The 23,194-nt window shown below is 38.3% G+C and overlaps 1 protein-coding gene across 2 annotated transcripts in view; it reads right to left on the reverse strand.

The window, feature by feature from the left end:
- Positions 1-23,194, reverse strand: part of LOC137173299 (RNA-binding Raly-like protein) — a 103,911-nt gene that overhangs the window by 12,292 nt on the left and 68,425 nt on the right. For both annotated transcript variants that reach the window (XM_067578061.1, XM_067578060.1), the window contains exons 3-4: positions 3,634-3,709; positions 2,447-2,494 (exon numbers count right to left, since the gene is read on the reverse strand). In XM_067578061.1, the coding sequence (XP_067434162.1) occupies positions 2,447-2,494; positions 3,634-3,709 (124 nt within the window). The remainder of the gene's footprint in view (positions 1-2,446; positions 2,495-3,633; positions 3,710-23,194) is intronic.

Genomic DNA, 23,194 nt, shown 5'->3' on the forward strand with positions numbered 1-23,194 from the left:
TCAAACGGCACACATAAACAAAAAGCAGACACAACATCTACCAATATCTCTCTTTCTGTACAACTATCCAGACCATTATATGCATGAAAATAATCACTTCACATATCCTCTAAAAGTGAAGAGGATGAAAAGAAGAGGGCGCTAAATGTCAAATGAAGGTGTCAGTTGCGACTGCTCTCAGTGACAGTAGATGTCTGTCACAGCTCTCAACAAGTTTGACATTTAGAAAATGCCTCCACAAATAAGCGCTATGATCGCTGGTGGATAAATGACAGAGAAAACAAGTGTTCTTTCATCAGCATGTTTGAGTGGCATGCTTGATCTGTTCAGCCACTTTGACAAGTTGACTATTTGAAGGTTACACTGTGGGAAGGTTACTGAATTACATCTAACACTGGATTTTTGATAAAGAAGAGTCAAGATCTTGAGGGAAAACCTGTCGACCATTTACTAAACCCCTCCCCCAAACAGGAGCTGTCCAATCATAGCTTAGCAAACATACTATAACTATAACGCCAGGTCTGTCAAGCTTTGCATTTCTTCTGTTTAAGTGGCATGTATGGGGCTGTAGTTGGAGTAATATTTGCAATTTAAAGAGTTGAGATGATGTTTTTTTTTCAAGCCTTTCCAAACTCTATAACACAAGAGCAAAAGTGTAACAGATTAATTAAAGTGTTTATCAGCTATGATTCACTAACAACATTAATTTGGAGTTATAGGTTAACAAAGCCCTGTTTGCAACCAGCACATTCACTGTGTAGTATTTCACCACTGTGTGGAAGCCGGCCCTGGAAGCTATCAGAGAGTATAGGGTAACATTGACAGCTCTGTGCTGCTCTTTATTAGATTTGGAGGAAGTTTATACTACAGCAAGCCCAGCCAAGATACCCAAGGTAGTGTAATGTTTGCCTTTTTCATTGTAATGTTGAAAGTGAAAACTTACTGTTTGAAAATATGAACAAGTGTGTAAGCAAAGCAACCCCAACAGGTTTATGTCAGAATGAAATCAGTCTGTTCTTAGACTTTCTTTATTGCACTTACAGTATATACATGTATTAAAGAAGTATTAGCTTTATTAGAGCTAGTTAGTCCTAATGGAGAGCCAAAGTTAAACCGGAACTTCAGGATTCTGTTCAAGAAGTAAAACCTCATTCTAAACCTTTATGATGTAATAACTAAGATTCCAGCCTTGGAACAGAGCCTTTCTCAACAGTATGTGTGGCTCAGTTGCTTCATATGTTTAGATAAGGATGGTAGCTTTTTGAAAAATTAACTAATATCATTGTTAATTCAATAGTTATGTTTTTAGCAGCCTTTGATGAACACCATTTCCCATAAGCCCTAGATGTTCCTGGGCTAGCTATATGTCACGGCGCAACAGAGGAGGTGCGTCCATGAGCTCTGAGCAAACTTTACAAGTTTGTAGACGGTAGAGGTTACAACTAGAAATTTGATAGTTTTTTTCAGCCTTTCTAGTTGTAGCTAATCTCTGCTGTCTACTACCTACTCATGGATGTGGACATAACCCAAGTTACAATGATGTAAGTAGTGTGCGCTGCGCTTGTAGTCTTTTCATGGGGACTGTAGTTTTTTCTGTGCTCACAAAGCAATCTTTATCTTTGTTTAACTTTGTTAAAATCAGCACGTTTTCAACTTCTGGTAGCAAGTGCTGTAGTGGATGCTGAGTTGTCTTTGAATATGGAAAGTAAACCCCAGGAACGCCAGGAAAGACAGATAAAAGGAACGCTGAATGAGAGATTGCATTAAGTTATGGAAGCTAGTGGAACACATACCAGCCCAGACATTACGTGATGACTTTGGCTCTCTATACTAGGTCTAACTAGGTTTACCTAATAGAACAATGCTGTTTCTATGTCTTCTACATGGACCATCAACTGGTGAGGATGATATTTTGCATGGGACATGCAGTTTTAGCCTCTGTTTTTTAGCATGATAGTGTTTATGTAGCTATAAAGTTAATAGTTAAGACACCTTTTACAAGATTGGGTTTTGTAAAAGGTCAGGTGGAAACATTAAAAAGTCAGCTGGCAACCAATGGTAATCAAAAAGCCTAAAAAAAAAACAAACAAAAAAACCTGTAATGGAGCTAACGTTAGCTTAATTAGCTAGCCGGCTACCACTGTTTAAGTATTTGAGTGACAATTGTCATTTCGGCTGGAAAAATTCACACTTGCTGACTAGATATGAGAAGGCTGCTTTTGTCTACAACAGTTTGAAATAAAGACCCCATTGTTTAAAATATTACTACGTAAGTTTTGAGCTGTAAATCTGCCACTTTTATCATTGTAAACTGCATACGTGTGCCGTGAGAGAATGGAAAGCTTGACAGGTGTAGCGACAGTACAAGAGGGGCAGGACGCAGTAACAGTCGATTGTGCCCTGGTTATATCTGAAATGTTTATAACATAGTGTGAATGATACATACCTGCTGTAGAAATCATCCCTGTAGTACTCGTAATCAAATTCATAACCACTATGAGAGCGAAAGACAGAGAGAGAGATAGAAGGGACAGGAGGGCAGAGATGGATGGAGAGAGACAGATAAAAAAAATAAAGCAATGGGTTGTATTAAAAGGATCTGGATCCATTTTAGATCTGTCAAAATCAAGTAAGCAGATCAAACTCAAGCTGTTTGGACTTGAACCGACACGCTCTAGTTTATGCTTAAAGCACACCGCAGGTTAAGCAGTAAGCCTAAGCCACACTGGCATGCAAAGACCACAGATCAACAAAGAAAAAAAAAAACATTTGCAGAGGGGAAGTACAGTAAGAGAACGTAAGAAAAATCTTTTCTTAGAACCTGGAGAAGAAAATCAATGTTAAGTAGAGGCTCAGGATGGTAACTAATATAGAATTCAAAGAGAAAAATAAAATAAAAAGAGAGGGGCGAAGAAGGAGCTGTTTTGAAATGCTGCTATTCTTACAGGAATTTTAATTAGGATTAATGTATTATTATTTCAATTTAGAGTGGTGTAGTGTTGGTTTTTGCCTCTCCTGTTCCTGCTCCATAATTACCATATTACATCCTGGCTGTTTTCAGCTGCAGCTATAAAATGCAAATGAGGGTTTATAATAACACAATGCACAAACTGATAAATTAGTAAAATAAGACGTGTAATGCAACAAACTAACAATTCAAAATAGAGTAAATTAGTGGGAATATAAACTTTGCCAAAGTCAAACTATCACAGAAAAGTATCCTGGTGAATACAAAAGCAAGTCTGCCCCTGTGTCACATTAGACTCCAGTAAACAAGCACGGCTTTGATCTGTTTGTGACCAGGAGATGTGTACAGGACAGAAAATCAGGGTCATGCTTAATGAAGCTTATACAACAGCATCCCCTTTGAGCTTTACGGGCCCGTGCCAAACCAACTCCAGTCAAGGCTGGGCTATGTGGAGTGTATTAAAAACTTAATTAGAAATTCAAGGTTCAAAAGAAGGAGAAGGGAAAAAAAACCATAATAGGAATCCTCGTATTCTAAATGTTACGTCACATTTACATCAGATGAAGCAATGGGACGTGGAAGATTATTAATGGGTATCACGAGAGCTGCACCTTTGCATGTGAAGGAAGAGCATGTTGTAAAAAGGAAAGAAGGAGAAATCTTACCTGTAAACAGCTGAGAGCGGCCGTTTGGAGCCTGCTTTAGGCCTGTATGGCTTGGGCTCACCTGCCATGTTTATGTCTGAAAAAACACACACAGACAAATCACTTGTCAGTCATTTTCAACCTCAGCAAATAGCGTTTATATATCATATAGGACTACAACTAACGATTATTCTTATTATCAATTAATCCGGAGATTATTTTCTCAGTCAATTGATCAATTGTTTGGTCTACAACATGTCAGAAAACAGTGGAAAATGTTCATCAAAAGGTGCCGTCGTCACAGTGTTTCGTCTGATCAACAGTCTAAAACCTTAAGATATCCAATTGACAGTGATGTAAAACAGAGAAATCCTCACACAAGGGAATCTGAAACCAGAAAATGCTTGACATTTTTGCCTCAAAATTATTGAAGTGATTAATCAGTTATCAAATTAGTTACTGATTTTCTGTTACTTTTCTGTAGATAAACAGTCATTCTAGCTCTAAATTTGTGCATACATGTAAATAAAGATTTGTTGATAACACTTCATTTTACTTCCCCTATTTAGCATTTATGACAGTAAATAAACACTTAACGGATGATTATAACACACTATGAGACATTAAAATGTAGTTGTTGGCAGATATAAGGACATTTTTAAGTGTTCAATGTATTTGTCAAAAAATAAACTCCTCATGTAAAGTAACTGTATAAACAGATAATGAAGGACAACATACTACAGTTGTAATCATATAAATAGAAAATTAAATAGTTGTAATAATACAAAATGTCTTAATATTTCATATTTATAATAATTATTTTATTAACTGCATAGACTGATGAAAACCAAGAGATGTGGCTAAAAGCCCTGCAAGACATCTAGTGCAGTAAGTGGACCTTAAGAATTGTTTTTCCAAGGTCAAGAATGAATCATCAAGTTCAACGTGTCTTCATAAGTTTGGGACACATCTATAAACAATCAATTAATGTTTAATAACACCTTGTAAGGATCTGTTCATGTCAGTAATCATATATCATTAAATATAATACAGCTATATGATACTGTATTATCACTCATTCATTAACTGTTTATACACCAGTTACAGAGGTAGTGTTGTCATGTACATACATTGATAAACAATTAAAATGTCTTCATATCTGCTAACAACTCCATTACAACATGTTAAGTGTTTATATACTATAAATGCTAAATAGGGGTTTAAGTAAAGTGTTTTAGATTTAACTACTGTACTAAATCAATTCATGAATAGGATTTCAGTCAATACGCATTACGTTCCTTTCTTCGAAAACCGCAACACAGAGCGATGCCTCAGTGCCTGAACACACGGGAGAATGAATGTACTACTTCATGATAAAGAAAGTAAAATATCAATTCAAAATCTCCAGAGGCTCTGTGTCATTTTCATTGTAAAAACTGGGCTTTTCATTTAAATAAGCAACACACAAAGCTGCAGCACTTTAGGACACATTCACTAATGTTAAGGTGCAATGCGGGAGCCAATTTTCTATGGCAAGACTGGAGACGTTGCTACCGTGCACTGGAAAGATTACAACAATGAAATTCTTGTTGCAAGGCAGGAGAGAATCCTTGAAAACATAAAAACAATGAAAAAGAATAAGCATATAAAGCAAAACCTCCTCCAACAAAAGCTCTATGTAAGAGGAGCTTTGATTTATGGTCCTTCGTTCTTTGTGTTAAAAAAAAAAAAATGTTACCATCAGGTGTACAGCTTTGTGACCAAGCCAGTCAGTGATGCAGAATTTTCAAATTGCTATCTGTACAATGCCAAGGGTGTTGCAAGGTCCTCGTATTTTTGTGCAGAGACTGAGTGGCTTCTGGGAGAGGAGCCAGTGGGTCAAAATAAGCACCCCGACTCAAAGTGAAACACTCAAAAGCGGAGGAAAATCAGTCCATAAACTTAATGGTTATAGCAGACATGAAGCTATATTCCCGAAAGTAACAAACTGCATGAGAATAACACCTTCTTCAGTATTAAATCCTTATCTGAGGTCAGTTACGAGAAGTACAAATAAAAGAAGATGAATAAACGACACAGAGGAGGCGGAAGAAAATGGATCACTTGAGGCAAAAAGCGAGAAAAAACAAATAATCTCTGCATAGACTGACCAGAATTCCATCATCTGCTTTTTATATTGTCTTTGATGTCACACAACCCATTTGCAACCAAGCTAGTCAGAAAGGCCATCAATCAATCAACAAGGTGCCCTTGAGACACTCAGCCCAAACTCGACGTGGTGAAGTCACTCCGGGTAAAAGTCTAAGTGCTTCATAGGTAGTGGATCACTTTAAAAGCACTTTTTGACAAATTGTTGTTTTTTTTTGCACGCAGCCATCTTCTCGCTATCATTTTGTCCCTTCCAGCAATACACATTTGCTTAAATTATTTATGCGCCCGCCCTCCCCACCCCAACACCAAACAAGTAGAAGCGCCCCAATCCCCGGGAGTGGAATTGCACTGGGGTGAAAATAAGCTGCTGGCAAACCCTTGCCTCCTTCTCCCAGTGGCTGCTCTCATGAGAAATAGGATTAAACCCTGGTCTGTTTGTATACTACCTACTTAGACATGCTAGAACACAGACTTTTTAACGCAGAGCTGCATGGCCAAATGAGTCAGTGAGTGTGTGAGTATACTTGACGGAGCACGTTGGGATTGACCGTGATGCTGATTTAGGAGATAATTATGATTTTGCTCATTAATCTGATGGTTTACTTAGAGACACATGAAGATCAAACATTTAATTAGAACTCAACTGTCCAACTAAGTATAACTGGTATCCAAAAACTCAAGCAATCAAAATATCCCAGACCTCAGATCTTCTTTTTTTGACAGAGTTACTACAGTATATGGTTCATATTAAAGGGGAGTTTTTCCCTTGCTGCTGTCGCCAAGTGTTTGCTCATGGGGGAATGTTGGGTCCCTGCTCTGTGTGAAAACTGCCCTGAGATCAGTTCTGTGATTTGGCGCTATATAAATAAAATTGACTTGACTTGATATACAGTACTCTGTTAAGCCAAACACTTTCTACACTGCAGGGCAGAAAGAAACAATTATTAATCGTTTGGTCTAAAAAAATGTAAGAAAAAAGTGAAAAATGCCCAATTTTCCTTGAGCCTATTATGATAATTAACTTTTTTCCAGTTTACAATCACATAACAAAAAGAAAATAAAGAAATTCTCACAATTCAGAAGCTGGAACTAGAGAATAGCACTTTATTGTATAACGATGAATCAAATCAAAGTAGTTGCCTATCGCCTATTAACTTTCTTAAGACAGACTCATTGATTAATCCACTAATTCTTTTAGCTCTATTCTTAGATACTAGTGCTGTAAAAAAGTAATTTTAAAATGATCATGATTGAATAATACTGCATATAAGCAAGGCATATTAGTCTTTTCAGTGTTTGGTATTTTCCCAAGGAAGCATGGGGTCCAGACTTTAAAGTGTGCACATATCATTGGGTTTTAGTGTGTCAGTATGCCAATTGTATTTCTGTCAATTGACTAATCAATAACTAGCTGTTGTATGTCTACTCTATTGTTTACATTCAGGCAAAACCTACTCTGTACACACATGTATATGGCACAGTATATGGCATTTACTGAGTAAATAGCACTTCTTCTTTTATTGATATTATATTTAATGATCCAAAGGAAGGTTAACTGCCTCTGATATAAAACCTTCTGTAAAACCCCATTAATATTTTCAGTTGTAATTTAATTGGTCAATTACTTTTTCAAACTGATTAATCATTTAGTCTATATAATGTTAGAAAACAATGTGAAATGCCAACACAGTATCCTTGTTTGCAAGATTCCACCTTTAAATTGCTCGTTTTGTCAGACCATTAATGAAACATCCAAAGATATTTAATTTACAATCATATCAAACTGAGAAAAGCGACACTTTATATCTTAGAAGCTGAAATGAGCAAACGTTTGTGAAATTACTTTACTGTTTAATCCATCAAGATTGTTGTGCAATTAATTTTCTGTTATTTGTTTCAGCATGATCAAATGTTTTCTACCCTGACAAAAAAATACAGAATACTGATTACTTATAACATTTGGTTTCTAAAAGTTGTTTTAAATCAAAGGCATATTAGCCATCAGCAGCTTTGATGCAAAATCTGTTTTTGCAAACCACCATCAAAACTCACTGCCTTGTTTTCGCACAAAGTCTCAGCTTGGTTCATCTACATATATGAAAAGGGGCTTAGGGGCTTACTATTATAATTACAAGCCACCCTAATAAGGATCCTCGATGCAGCTTTGAGCAGAACACTGTATCTGTGCAGCACTGAGGACTGAGTTTGGTATGAATATGTTGTACCCTGAGTCAGGGACCAGAACTGTTTGGTTTATTCAGCGTGTGTCAGCTATTCTGTTTGCCATTGGTTTGTCTGCTTGCTCAATCTGCAGTTTGGTCAGAGAGGGAAGCGGCTGGAGCTCCCCGTGGTGCTGAACAACTTACAAAGGGGTTGTTAAGGGTCTGTTGCATTGCTACAGCTGGCTAGCGACTAGAACAAAAACGGCTCGCCCTTGCAGCTGTGTGAACATACATATGATGCAATTTGAATTTTGCAGCCCTGAAATTATTTATAGATATGTTTGAGCTTGACTCTTATTTTCTGAGACGGCGGGTGTCTGTCTGTCTATAGATACAGAAACATACAACAACCCAGGCATGAATAAATATTTAAGGTAACACTGTTACTGGCTGAGGAATCATTGAAGGGGATGGTTCTGGAGGTAAACTGCATTGGAAAGACAGAGGCACAGATCATAAGTAATCACTGAAGACAGACCTGTGTTACTCTGTCAAGAAAACAAGGATCCGTGACTCCCTGGAGGAACCTGCCCATGTGTTTTATTGGTCTCATTTGTTGCCTTACATCTCTGTCTCCCGCAGACTACTCTTGCTCATGCTTCCTGCTCTGCCCTCGGTCTCGCCCTATCCCTCAACGTCTCTTTCTCTATCTCCATTCCACTCACTTTCTCTCCCTCTATCACCTCCGCTTCCTTCGCACACGCACTCACAAGGTGACCTGTGGGGCCCTTTTATTTGACACCTGTGCCGCCAACGAAAGCTTTGCAAGCCTTATTCTTCCCCTCCTTTCATTAGCAAGGGATGAATAACACCAGAGCAATGGAAGTCGAGGCTTTGAATAAATCAAGGCTATAAACTGTGCCATATGGCAACATATTGCAGGGGAATCGCTGGGATGAGAAAGTGCTCCAGTGAAAATCAACAAGACCCAAAAACATAAGGAGAGGGGAATAGGGGGAACAGGAAGACACCGTCATATTCCTAGAAAGAATATGAATGAACTACTGGAGCAGACACAAAACCCGCTGGTCCTGCTGAAGCCACAGCAAATCAGACCGCAATCTTTCATTTCTCATCTCCATCTCTCTCGCTCTCTCTGTGTCTTCCTGAAAGAGATGGTCTACTATTTTTTGTTTTTTTTCCTATCTCACACAGAGGAGGGGAAACCAGCTAATACCCTGAGGCTTCAGAGGAAAGCTAACAGGCACAGGTAGCAGGGGTCACCACAAGGTCAGAAAGAGGGAGAGACAGAGAGATTGTGTCTCGGTCAGCCAAAGAACCTCTTTGTATTAGTGTGGGCAGAGAGTTGGAAGATGGACAGAAGGGTAGATTCCTGAAAATATATTCCTTCTGCAAGATGCTGTGCTCACCAGCCTATTGGAATAATGACAATACAATCACTCAGCTTTCAATAACTCATTTTGCACAGGCTTCTCTTTAAATGTGGTGATAAAGAATATTGTTTTAACATATGTCAAGCATTACATGCTCAATACCGTTTTAGACCAAAATCCATTTAAAGTGACTGATGCCCTTGTTTTAAATAACATCAACAATATGGCCAAAAAACAACAAAAGCAGTAATTTGCATGTCAAACTACCTTTCCTCCATGTCTAATTCCCTCAACATTAACCTCGCAATCAAAACACAGCTGCTTTTTTGTACATTTTTGCTGCTGCAAATGACCTGTTTGGACACCTGCTGTGGTGCAGCACGGCTACAACTGAAAAAAACAACAATTGATGTGTCAGTTATCCCCTTTAATACTGTATGTCTGGTTCCTAATACAGAGACTGAAAAAAGCAAGTAGGGATTTAAAGGACACAATGCTCCTAAAAAAAAAAAATTAAAAATCGCTTTTTATTAGCTGTTGTAGTAGAACTAGTTCATTTTTGAAAGAATACCTTAAATAATGAAACAATAGGGATACCAAATGGTGCTTTTTATCCACTGGAACATTTTCAGAGGCTATCAATATATAATAAAATTGCTAAGTGCGAGAGTATTTTGGGTGTTCAGGGATCTGGAAGTAAAGTCTTGTTCATTTTCTGCATAGACAATGTTAGGTGGCTGGCAACTGAAGCTCTTCCCAGACTTGAATTGAAAAAGGAACTCTCCCCGATGTACTATGTTAAAAAATGCCTGACTCTTTGAAAAAAAAAATCAAAAGTACTACATTACTACAACTCCCAAGGTGTATTTCCAGGGAAAGCATCCAATCACTGACCTTAAAAGTGTGTTAAATGTGATGCTAACGATGAGTGGAAGTTAATCATAAATATTTTAGAAAACATAGTTGCAGCTTAAATTAATTCACTTTTGGATTCTGAGTAAATTCTGAGCAATTCTTCAACTATTGTAAAAAAAATATGGTAACTATAGTAAAAAGTGATGTAGAGAACATGATGGATATATGACAGTTCTGTTTGTTTCATGTATTAATTCGAGGAGCATTACAATTCCTCACTCCACACAGATCTGATGCTTTTGTTTGCTGCTATTTTTTGTCTCAGTGGAATGGAAGGTTTAGTGGACGTTTAAGTCACACTTCATGTATGTCAAGATTTATTCACCATTTATTCATCTGTTTCGATTACACTTTACCACATTTTGATTTTAACGATACATCAAGTTTTCCACCTCAGCCAAGCATAAAAACAGTTTGAGATTTGTGTTTCCACTCATTGGTATTGTGGTATTTAGAGCCAAACCAAATTGATGGGAAAAACCTGATTTCTCAGAAATTAAGATGAAATAAGTGCATATAACTGATGGCCATGACATAAACGTATATTACAATATCCAAAGCCCCCTCGTTTCTATGTTGAGGAACACTGATGATATTGCAAAAAAAAATAAAAAATTAAAACAGGAATTAACAGTAGGGAAAAATACCTCTGCAGCCAGTGGCTCCCCCCCATTTTGCAACTGTTGGTTGTAATGTGGATTTGATGACAAAACAGCAACTGTTATAGATTTATTACAATTTATCACAAAAGCTAAGTCATCCAGCTCTGTCATATGATCAAACCTGTGATATTTATGGGACAGTCTTGCCAACCACTAAAAAACCTTGTCACCATCAAGGTGCAAAGCGTCTTTTGTCTTCCTGATTACCTAAAAAGCTTTGGCGTTCCCTTTTGAGTTATATCGCAGATGTACAGCACACCGACCAGGTGACTGACTGCAATAAACTCCCTTTCAGACATATCAGTGAAAGACCTTCAAGGAATGAGAAATGTGTTTTCTTTTCCAAAAACAGAAGAAAATTCCCTACAGACCAGAGCTGATGGCTCTACATTTGTCACTTTTTCACTTGCGTGTTCTTTTATTTCATTCTCCTCTCTTCGAAAACACCAACTGTCTATTTGATGAGGTAAACATTAAAGGCAGAGAGGGAGAAACAGGAAGAATGAGAGAGAGGGTGGGAGAAAGAGCAACGCAGAGGGATCTGCCGATCATCTCCTCATGGAACGAGAAACTCTGGCGCCAATCTCCCCAATGTCTTAATTAATTGAACAAAGTAATAATGCAAATTGTTCCACAGCGGGAGACACGTAAGGAAAGAGACAAGAACAGAGTGAAGGAGCTGAATCAGCAGGTGATGGACGTGCAGAAGGGACGGGTAGGGTTGTGGGAAATTAATTTTCGCACAAGCTTCTACTTGGTTGTCTTTGACATGAACTCCACACTGAATTGTGAGGCTGGACCGGTCTACAGGGAAAGCAGAAGGACTGAAATGAAGGAATTGCGACATCTAATACCAACATTGTACATCATTAAATTGAATTTATTGAAAGGATAGCCCCTTGAGATGTAACATCTCATTTTCAAGGGGGCCCTATAGACACAAATATAAAATTATAAAACAAATACAAACAATAAACAGTATTATATAACAAACATAAACTGCAAATACACTGATACAGACAGCTCACTCGCCTTCTCCCACCCACACCCCGAGCCCTCAGCTGTTGTACAAGAAAAATTGGATACAATGACCCAGATAATAAATCAATTACATCAGCATAAAGAGCAATTGATGCAGTTCGTTTTCAGTTTATTGTAAATACACACAAATTGAAAGCATAAACAGATTGTTTTAAGATGAGAAAATAAAGAGGTAATAGATCTCAGAAAAAGAGGAAGATTATTCCAGTCAGATGGAACTTTGAATGACCTGCGTCCAACTTCCTTGAAAATTCTGGGGACAAAAAAAAAAAAGAATATTGCATATGTCTGATAGAACCAAAAGCATTTCAAATAGGAAGGACAATTGAAGTAAACACATTTGAAGTTGAATTGAACAACTGTATTGTGTACCAGACAATATGCTGCAGGACTTCTTATGTTATACAAGTTTGTCGTAATAAAACCAGTCTTGGACTGAGTTAAAATCAATCTATGAAGAATTCTGGATTTGTAGTATGTCAGAGTTAGAAGTGTTAATAATAGTGTCATCAGCATAAAGATGAGCAAAACAATTTGAGCCTATATGAGATAAGTCATTAATAAAAATAAAAAAAAGAAGCGGTCCCAGTGTGGAACCTTGTGGAACAGCCTTTTCAACAATTAAATAGCCGGACTAAGAACCCTGAAAGACAACATACTGTTATCTATTATGAAGACAGGCAGCAGAAGCGAGCATTTTGAGTTAAACCAATAGAATAGAGCTTATCAAAGAGGAAATAGTGATCAACCATATCAAAAGCCTTGGGAAGATCGATAGAAATCGCACCTGTGAGTTGGCCTTTATCAAAGGAGGAGAACATGTCATTAGTGAATTTTTTGAAGAAACGTCGCGGTGGAAAAGTTAGGTCTAAATCCTGAGGGATGCAGACAAACTGATGCACTCTGATAATTGAGTAAAAATAACTTTCTCAAAGATTTTATCAATTGGGAAGTAATTCTTCCGACTTGTGTGTCATGAGCTTTTGCATCGTAATGTGGAAACAACATGGATGCAACAAAGATGTGTTGTATTTTGTCTCAGACTTGTTACTGAACCAGTACATTCCCTAAAACCACTAAAGTATTGCTTTACCTGACTTGTTATCAGGGTTAATGCTATTACATAACTTTTCTAACTAATCTAGGTCACTCTATGTGGACAGCGACCAGTGGTTACATCCTAATACCATATCACAAATTACATGTGAGCAAAAAATTGATATGGAATACATGAACTTGTAAGAAGTTTTTTGCAATCAACCAAACTTTTACTTTCATCTGCCATGTTTCTGCGTATATGACGTCAACTTTTGGCAAGTCATGTACCAAAATTTTCGCCTACTTTCTGAGTCATTGTTCCAACTTGAGGGGGCATTCACGTGAATTTTCCCAGTTGGAAACATCATTTTTCCAATTATTCTGACACCACATGAATGCCTCATGGGACCTGTCAGAGATTCTCAAGCTATCGCAGCCATCTTGTATCACTACCTGCAGGCAAGGCCCTGGCTGGTTTGGGCATCATAAAACTTAATTGACAGACTTCCTCAAAATCTCAGTGTGAATTACAGTCAAAAATGCCATTCACAGTGGATCCTTACTGTGTTGGACAGGTTTTGATTTAAAAAAAAAAAAAATAGTGCAATAGTGCAAATAATAGAAATTGGTTGATAGTTATTCACACTGGATGGGTTTCCACCTTTGAGAAGAGGGGTAACTCTGGCACATTTCCATACGGAGGGAATTGAACAAGTAGATAAGTTAAATAAATCTGCAAGGGGATACATTAATACATGAGCAGCAAGTTTAACAAATTTGGCTTCCAAGCTGTCTGGACCAGCGCTACCGCTTTCTTTTAACTCATATAAATCATGAAAAACATCAGTTGGCAAGATTTTTCTAACGGAAAATGAACCATTAATAGTAATAAAGTTTGAGGAACCAGCCGTATCATAGGAATTAAAGTGTTGGGAACCACAAATAGACAAAAAAATGCTGATTAAAAGCTTTGGAAATAAGTGAAGGATCAGAAATAATTTCATTATTAATTCATATCTGGTTTATGCAGCTTTTGTTAATTTTATTGAGAATATGATTCAATGGATTCCAAAACTGTCTAGGGTTTTGAAAATCCTGAGAAAAGCTATCTTTATAGTAGTTGGATTTTGCATTCCTTGTTTTGGTCTTACATAAATTCCTAAAGTATCTGGAGGTTTCCCAATCAGCATAATCTTTAGACGAGCAATATTTGGCCCAGGTTTTATCCCTTTGTTTGAAAAGGCTGATAAGATGTGAGTTGATCCAGGGTATATGTCCTCCTTAAACTCTAATTGTTTTCATGGGAGCATGTTCATCAATTATGTTAGTAACTTCAGAAAGAGACTTCCATTCATAATCAACAAAAGGAATTAAGTGAAATCTATCCAATCTGTCCCAGTTAATAGAAGTTAGGTCTTGAATATAACAATCTACATTAATATTCTTGCATTGTCTCAGTCTAATATATGTAGGAGGAGAACTTGGAATCTTAATTTTCCACACACAAAATATAATAGAGTGACCGCTTAAACAATCTGACATAACACCAGATTTAATTATCCTTTCAGGACTAGTGACAACTATCAAATCCAAAAAAGATGAAAATTGATAATCCACTCTAGTAGGTTCATTAATTAACCGAAGGAGGTTTACACTACCAAATATATTTCCATCATTGGAGGAGGAACAATCAAGCCAGTTGCTATTGAAGTCACCCAAGATAATCATTTTATTATGCCTCTCGAGAGAATTAATAGTTGACAAAATATATTTTGTAGAGTGAGTTGGAGCAGAGGGAGGCCTATAAATGTTGCCAATAGTTAAATTTGTTATCATGAAGAACAATGTTATTGAAAAGACACTCAAAATTAAGTGGCTCTTCATTAGGAGTGACACACTCAGAAACAAGATTTGCAGCAATATATGTGGCCACCCCAACTCCTCTAGAAGCGCTATCAGCTCTATACAGAACAAAATGATCAATTTTAATTTTATCATCAGTGATTTTACTATGTAGCCATGTCTCAGATATAGTGATAATATTGGGTGTGTAAAGAGTAACCCTGGTTCTAAGGAGATCGATTTTTGAAACCAGGCTCCTAATATAAATATGAATAACCTTTAAACCGTTAGCAGATTTAGTTGACGACATTGCATCATTACAAGAGTCTTGACTGGAGCTGATGCCACTGGCGTCATATTATGGCATTATCCCTTAATAGGCTAACCAAAATAAAGTTTTGTTTGCAAACAGAACAGAGAGAAGTAAACTGAAGTTACTGACATAATGAAGTCAATGTTCCAGTTACATGATGTGATCCAGGAGAAAATAACTAAAATATATCAGTCAAGCAAAAAAAATTAATAGGTTGGCAACTTGCAGGATGCTCTGCTCACAATACTGTCATGGGTAAGAGAAGGAGAGGTCATGGAAAAAGAGTTGAGCTTCCTCGGAACAGCAGAACGGTTATGGGTTTCCCTCCACCATCAATCTCAGCGTACAAAGATCCAGCAGAGAGTGTCTGATATCAACGGCATGGAGATTCTTTTTGACAGCATCAAACTTTTCTTGATCAAACTACCACTGCAGTCAGAATAAATATGGACTTGAGCACCCATGTAGGTGAGCTCCCTTCTCTCCTAGGCCAGACATAAAATCCTCACTTTGTCTTGGAGATGTGAGAACTTGACCAGGATAGGTCTAGGAGCAGACCTAGAGCTGGAGTTGAAGGTGGGAGAGCGGTGAGCCCTTTCGATGACTGGCAGATTGTTTATAGGTAAACCTCGGCTTGATCTATAGCGAGGAGAAAAATCAAACTTTTATACTTCGAAGTAGATGTAGATGAGTTGATGAAAACAATTAGAACAGGCCCAAATTAGGGAAGCAGACTGATGCTGCATTCACATGCTACTCAGATGGTCCCATTTCCCGAGTTGGGAAGTCATTCTTCCGACTTCGGTGTGTTCATGAGCTTTTGCATCATAATGTGGAAACAACATGGATGCTACAAAGATGTGTTGTATTTCCCAGTTGGAAACATCATTTTTCCAATTATTCTGACACCACATGAATGCCACATGGGACCTGTCAGAGATGCTCAAGCTATCGCGGCCATCTTGTATCATGACCTGCAGGCAAGTGCTTGACTGGTTTGGGTATCATAAAACTTAATTGACAGACTTCCCCAAAATCTCAGTGTGAATTACAGTCAAAAATGCCATTCACAGTGGATCCTTACTGTGCTGGACAGGTTTTGATTTTCAAAAAAAGAAAAAAAAAAAAGCTCCTGCTCTATACTGAATCAGACCTCACATTTCATTCGCTTCACTTTCAGACGTTAGCCTTGTTCTTACTTTTTCTGTGCCTGCTAAGCCCTCAATCAAGGTCACAGATGCTTTGGTCCCTTCACACTGAAATAACCATTTACCTTTTCCTTTATCAAGCGCTGGGACATTTTCAGCACCTGCAGAAAAACAGCTTGTTTACTGACACTTCTCCACAAGAGGAGAGTCTCAGCAGGGAAACGCCGTGGACGGCTGTTGTTTAATTACAGGGAAAAAGAGTGGCAAGGAGACGGGAGGGGACTATCTGCATATCAAAGGTGCTGTTCTAGGAACCTTTGAAGATGAAACATCAAACGGGGCTGTTCAGGAGAGCCATGCATCAAAGTTCAAGGTGAGGTGATGTGGCTCTCTACATTTCTCTGATTGAATTCAAAATTTTGATTTACACATCGTATTTCTCTGCATCACATTAGGAACCACTTTTAAAATTCATTATATGGGTTATTTCATGTCACTGACTCTAACTTAAGGTTGGGTGATATGAACCATGAGATGCTCCAAATTGGTCGACCTACATGTCATTTTTTGGCATAAATATTTAATTTGATGGATTTGCCAAAAAACAGACATTAATGTCTGGTTATTTTATCCATTAACAGTTTCTAAATTCATTCTCCACAATTGTATATCAATATACAGTATATATACATTCTGTGATATAAAAATACATATATTGTCATAGAAAATTTGCATATCCCTTACCCATACTCTACTATGTTATCAGAAGCACAGTCAAAGGAAAAATTACATTATTTCTTGGTTTCATCATGATTCACACTTAGCATTCCAGAAATCACAGAAAAACCTGCACTTTCACAACTTTCAAGGTGACACAAGCTTCATCCAGAAATCCTTTCTCCTTTCTTTAAGACAACAAGAATGTGTCCTGGCATCCGCATGGCATCCGTGACCAAGGTTGCATCTTTTATTGAAAGAATCATAACTTTGTGACATGATTATACACAAATATTTCAAAGATTTGATCTCCAGGTTTGCTTCACTAAATGCAGAGAATACACAACTGGTTTTAGTCCCACAAAAATACCCTGTAATAACTAGAAACGCCACACTGCAAATATTACTTTCATGTTTGATTACTTTGATTAATTTATCTAAATGTTTAACCTATAAAACCATCAATAAAATATAAATATAATGTGAAAAATGCCAATCACATGTTCCCAGACCCCAAGGTGACATCATCAAAATATTTGTTTGTTGGAACAAAAGACCCAAAGATGTTTAATTTGCATTAATCTAAAATAGTGAAAAGCAGCAAATCCTCACATTAGAGAAGCTGATAATTAATTATCAGAACTGTTGTTGGGAAGTTTTCTCTAAACTGGCTAATTGATTAACTATTATTATTATTATTATTATTATTATTAACTATTGATTAGCTAATTTATTATTAATTAACTAACTGTTTCAGAACTAAAAAGTAAGAAACCTTAAAAATTCTTTTACTTTGTAGATTTGTTGTCCCAAAGCCCAAATTGACGTGTTTAAATTGCTTGTTTTGTCCGAGTAACTGTCCAAAACTTAAAGTTTAATATATAAGAAAACTACAAAAACAGCAATTTTAGAGGCTCCAACCACTGCATTTTTGAAATTGTGGCAGATTCATTTTCTGATGATTCACCAATTAATCGACTAATCATTTCAGCCTTATTTCTGTGCTGTAGGAATTTCCCAAATTCATCTTCTCCCCTGGCTATAAAACGATGATCAGTGCCTCAAAAAATCACAGCCACTCTCCCATCCTGCCACTCTATAATACAGACCAGAGTTCACTAAGCACCCATTTTATTATACATGACTACAACATCTCAGTGAACATCCCATTACAAAACTGGAGCATTGCACCCTCTGTAAACACTGAAGTGTGACTTTCAGTCTGCTGCCTTGCCTCAGTGCTTCTCTGCGGATGCATGGACCAAAGTCCAAGGGGATCAGCACATAATCCTCAGCCCCTTCAGGCACCGGCAGAACAGATAAAAGCATGGCATCCGTTTGAGATCACATCCCTCTGTGTGACCTGTAAAAGCCAGTGAGCTGTCTCACATGAGTCAACAATGATGCACTTCAAAAAGCGGACGATTCGGGCGGTTGGACGGATGAACATGACCCGGCGAGGGAACTGCCGCTGAGCTTAACGGTGGGGAGCGAGGCATTCAGCGGAAAACAAACACCAAGCAGTTGGTTGCAAACACATATGCATTTAGAACAAGTGTTTTCCTCTGATACTCTGTGCTAAGAAACAATCATGACAACCGTTGATAATCAGGTTATAGCCAACGACTTTCCTCACTGCTAAAATTAGGCCCTTATTGGCTCTTTGGTATGGAACCTACAACAGAAATCTTTGAGTTGTTCTTACATCATGCTGCTTTATGATTCCCACTAAGACATTTATATTTCATTTTAACCAGGAAATAAAGAGAATTACTGATTGAGAGAAATTTGACAGGCATATTGCTGCCCTATATGCATGAAAATCTGATGTAATCTTGTACTTGCCATTCAAAACCCATGTTCCCTGCATAGGTGTGTGAGTGTGAATGTGAGAGACAAGCGCTGTGATAGGAGGAGAGACAGAGAGAGAGAAAGAGAGCAATATGTTACGAGTTCTCTAATTATTTCAGTGTGCTTGCCGTGACACTTGACAGACATTAATTTCACCATTCTGCAGACTGGTACACTGCTGCGGTCGCATCTGTCAACTGTGCACATTAGATCCAATATTAATACATGCCTTTCACCAAAGCCTGTTGCTCTAAATATTCTGCTTCTTCATGATAAGAACAAAAAAAAAAAAAAGAATCTGCCATTTTGCAACATTTCTCCTCCCTAAACCTTGTTGCTCACAGGAATGTTGATAATAAGGTGTCATGTACTTGTGAGTGTTGTCTCAGTGCGTCAGCGCTCGTACGTGTGCAGATGTCAGTGTGTGTGTCACTGAACGCTTGTCTTTATGTCACACTGATTGGCGATTCCCCTGGCAACAGTCCAAACAGCCTTTGCTCCCCTAAACGCGAGTGGAGCTGCTGGTGGGAGAGACGAGGACTCTGGGGGAGCGACATCTTGTGACAGCTCTGTCACATTATTTCATCATCGATATAGGAAACTCATTAGGTCCTTTCTGACAGATAAAATCACACTTCCAGTACACAGTGGAGTGGGATGTCGATGCTTGACACTGTCAAAAAAGTGCGGAGGCATAGCTTGTGAATTTTTTAATTTTAGCAACTGCATCTTAGGTGGTAACTAAAGTATCTGGAACAGATTATATTCTGTAATTGCTTGTGATTTATTCAAGAGAAGTAGAGCAGCCGACTAACAGCTCCACCAAGGATTGTGTTATGCATGATTTGTATTCCTTCCCATGGACATGCAAACTGAAATTTTGGACAAAATGGAGCTAAGCTGAAAAGAAGTGTAGTCTGCAAGGCAGAAAAAAACACTCTTAGACGCACACACACACAAACATACACACAAACACAACTGCCCTTGACACATGGCTTCACATACATGGAGGACATCTGACAGAAGATCTAGCAGCCTGCCTCTTGTGGCCCCCTCATTCCCCCTCCATCCCTCCCTCGTTCCACACAATAAGCAGCACAGCACACACATACAGCCACAAACTAACATCTGCAGCACAGAAAGACACATTTATTTGTCATGCGCTGCAGCCCTTCTATCAAGACAGAAATTGCAACTGAAACAAGAACTACTTAAACCCAGACATTTGGAACAAAATCTGCAGAGAAAAATCTAAAGAGTGATTGTCTAAAGGAGGTTTCTTGTGTGATTCATTTTGATTAGCACGTCTCGAGCCTCACAGTCTCCCTAGCCTGAAGATGTGAAAACACATAGCAGTCACATACTGTACACAGAAGAACATATAAGGTACACTCACATGCGCAGAAAACAAATCCCGGTGATGCAGAGGGCTGGAACCCCATTTGATCTCCAAAGACTCCTGAGCTGCAAAATCTTAAATATTTATGGCCTTCAGTGTGCGAAATACCCTGTGACAACTGGGGGGTCCTGGTGCCATGGGCGGTACTTCCATAACAGAATATAGGTATACATCAGCCACTATCGATCTAACTATACAAGAACATGCACGGTTGTGGTTTTTATTGGTCTATTCGTTAATTTGTTCTGATATAAGGATTGTTTAAGGACTTTTTAATTTTTTTTCCTCAAGATAAATAAAAGACTTTTATTTAGTATATGAATTAGTTCACATTTATTGGACTTTTTAAATATGCAGAAAGAAGCAGCACAGACATCAAACATATTAATTAATGTGCCTTTTTAAGTTTAAGAGACAAGCTCTTTAACTCACGAAGGACATCTCTCATCAAGGCCAAATCTTCTACAAACCCCGAGTTCGTCAGGTGCTTCCACAGGCCTTCGTATTTCTGTTTCTCAACATCACTGCAAGACATGTCCTTGCTGGCTGTTTTAAAGTGAATACCAGTGCAAGAAGATTCCTGCAGTAATCTTCCATTCCTTGTTGACAGATGATAGACTGAGTACAGCTTTGGGATGAAAAATTCAAAGTTATTGCAGCCAACTACTTCTTTGAGCGAATCTTTCACTGCAAGCTCAAGCCGGTGTGCACGGCAGTGTACAGACTGAACACCGGGGAAGTCCTTTTGGAGTCTGGTTATCAGTCCAGTGGATTTTACTGTTGATTCTGATAAGATTTCTCCTCAAGAAGTCGTCAAATCCTGCCCTATGAAGACTTGAAAAGCACTGTAGATTAAGCTGGCGTCGGGGCCTTCTTTCAGTTCCACCATGTCAAGGAACACATTATCAAAATCAACCTCACCTGTTACATCACAGCGTACATAAATGATCATATAGGTATGGCTGTGAACAATGCTTTCATCTACTGTGATGCTTAACGGTTACCTTGTGATGCAGCCGGATTCACAAGATCACGCGAGAATCCACCTTGTCAGGCTTCAAGTTATGCGCTAGTGACCTATGAGGATTCGTGCATGATCTTGTGCTCTCACGAGTCCAGCTGTCTCGCAAGGTAAGACGGTGATAGACAGATGGTTCATCCAATCACCTGCAAAATATTTTTTGAAAGTGCCTGCCTTTTTCCAAACAGTTTCCATGGACGACTTTTCAGATGGTTCTGTGTAACAAACCATCTGGCGCATCAGTTTAGCTTAACAGAGGCTCAATCTTTTTAATGTTGTCAACAAATTTGTGCCACATTTCGTGAACAATGTGCTCATTTATCTCTGTACAAGCTTTGTCAGATTTGTCAACATTGCCAACATCAGTGCCATTTAGCTCCTGCATCTTGATAAGGGGCATGAGCTTTCTGAATGACTTTCTTTCCTTTACAATGGTGTATGCCGTTCTGAATGCAATAGCAGTCTTTTTAATTGAGCTGGGTTGCATATCCACAACTTGATTGGGCAGGGCGTTTTGTTGCCTTGCTGGCAATTTCCACAGCTCTTTCATGAGCAAAACTTTGCTATTTTGTGCTTGTATTTTTTTTCATTGCCGCCTAGCATCTGGTGTACAAACATCTCCATTTATAGATTGTTCTGCCAGGTGTACTCCTGATTACTTCTCAGAGGCAGCAAACTTTTAGCTTCCCTGCAGACAAAACAACCTAGCTTTCCACCTTTGACAAGTCAGGCATTGCACATCTTCCATTCTTCCATTTGTTTTTGTGTCCAACCCGAGCAGGTCACTACAGCGACGGACACCATCAACCGCATCTGCCATAGCATCTTCCCCATTGGTGCTGCTCTCTGGCTCGGGCAGGCCCTACTGTGGGAGCAGCAATGGTATCATATCCAAGCTAGCAGCTGAGGCACTAGCATGATCTTCATTAGCTGCCTGTTCACAGCCATCTTCATTTTCCGTTCCGTTTCTTAACTTTTTGGCGGTGACACCAAAATTTGGTAATAGAACGCTTTGTTTCTTCTTTGACATTGTGAGCCAACGTAACACTGGCGCGAATAACAAAAAGCGATTGTGTAGTAGCTTACAACTTTAGCAGCCTTTTAAATGGTAGTTTGTGTTGTGCGACAGCGAACCACAGTGGACGCCCTGTAAATTACACTCTAATTGCATTTAAATGCCATAAATGCTGTGGTTACAATATATCTTTAAGGTGTTATTTTAAAAATGATAAAAGATTTCAAAAGTTACATAAAAATAAACCTTGTTGTGTGGATGAATAGAAAAAAATCAGGTGAATTTTTGATTTGTGATTTTCAAAGGGTCCCAGCTGTAAATTAGGGAGTCTGAGACCCCCTGGGATCCCCCGTATTTCGCACACTGCCTTCAACTCAAATACTCAAATGCTCAGACTCACAAGAAAGAGGCAGAGAGGTTCTCTTTTCCTAATTAAATGAATCACAATAATGCCATAAAGATACGCACATGGGAACAAGGTGCATATTCACCTTTTGATAAAGAGCAAAGCAAAAAGATCCTCATTAGTTACTGAACAGGGATGAGTTTTACACGGCACATTTATATCAATATAACAGCCTTCCTTGCTAATTTATTAGCTTTTATATAATACACAATTACTATTAATAAAAGCCTTAACATTTGTATCACATCTATGCAGCACCATTACAGAACTAAGCTTTTGGAAATAAATAATAAATCACCATAGTCTCAAACTAACTCTTTCCAAACGTTACACCTACACAAACCTCTTTACAGTTGTGTGTCGCTCACTCATCTATCGTTCTAACGTTGCTGAATCTGCACTACTGTGTCTGTATATCTTTATATGCTGCTGGAAGAAGTTTTTCCCAACCCTACACTAACTGATGGCAGAACTGTCCCACAACAAAAATAATCATCACTCCTCCAG

This window comes from Thunnus thynnus, chromosome 21, assembly GCF_963924715.1.
Source record: "Thunnus thynnus chromosome 21, fThuThy2.1, whole genome shotgun sequence".
Classification (NCBI taxonomy): Eukaryota; Metazoa; Chordata; class Actinopteri; order Scombriformes; family Scombridae; genus Thunnus; species Thunnus thynnus.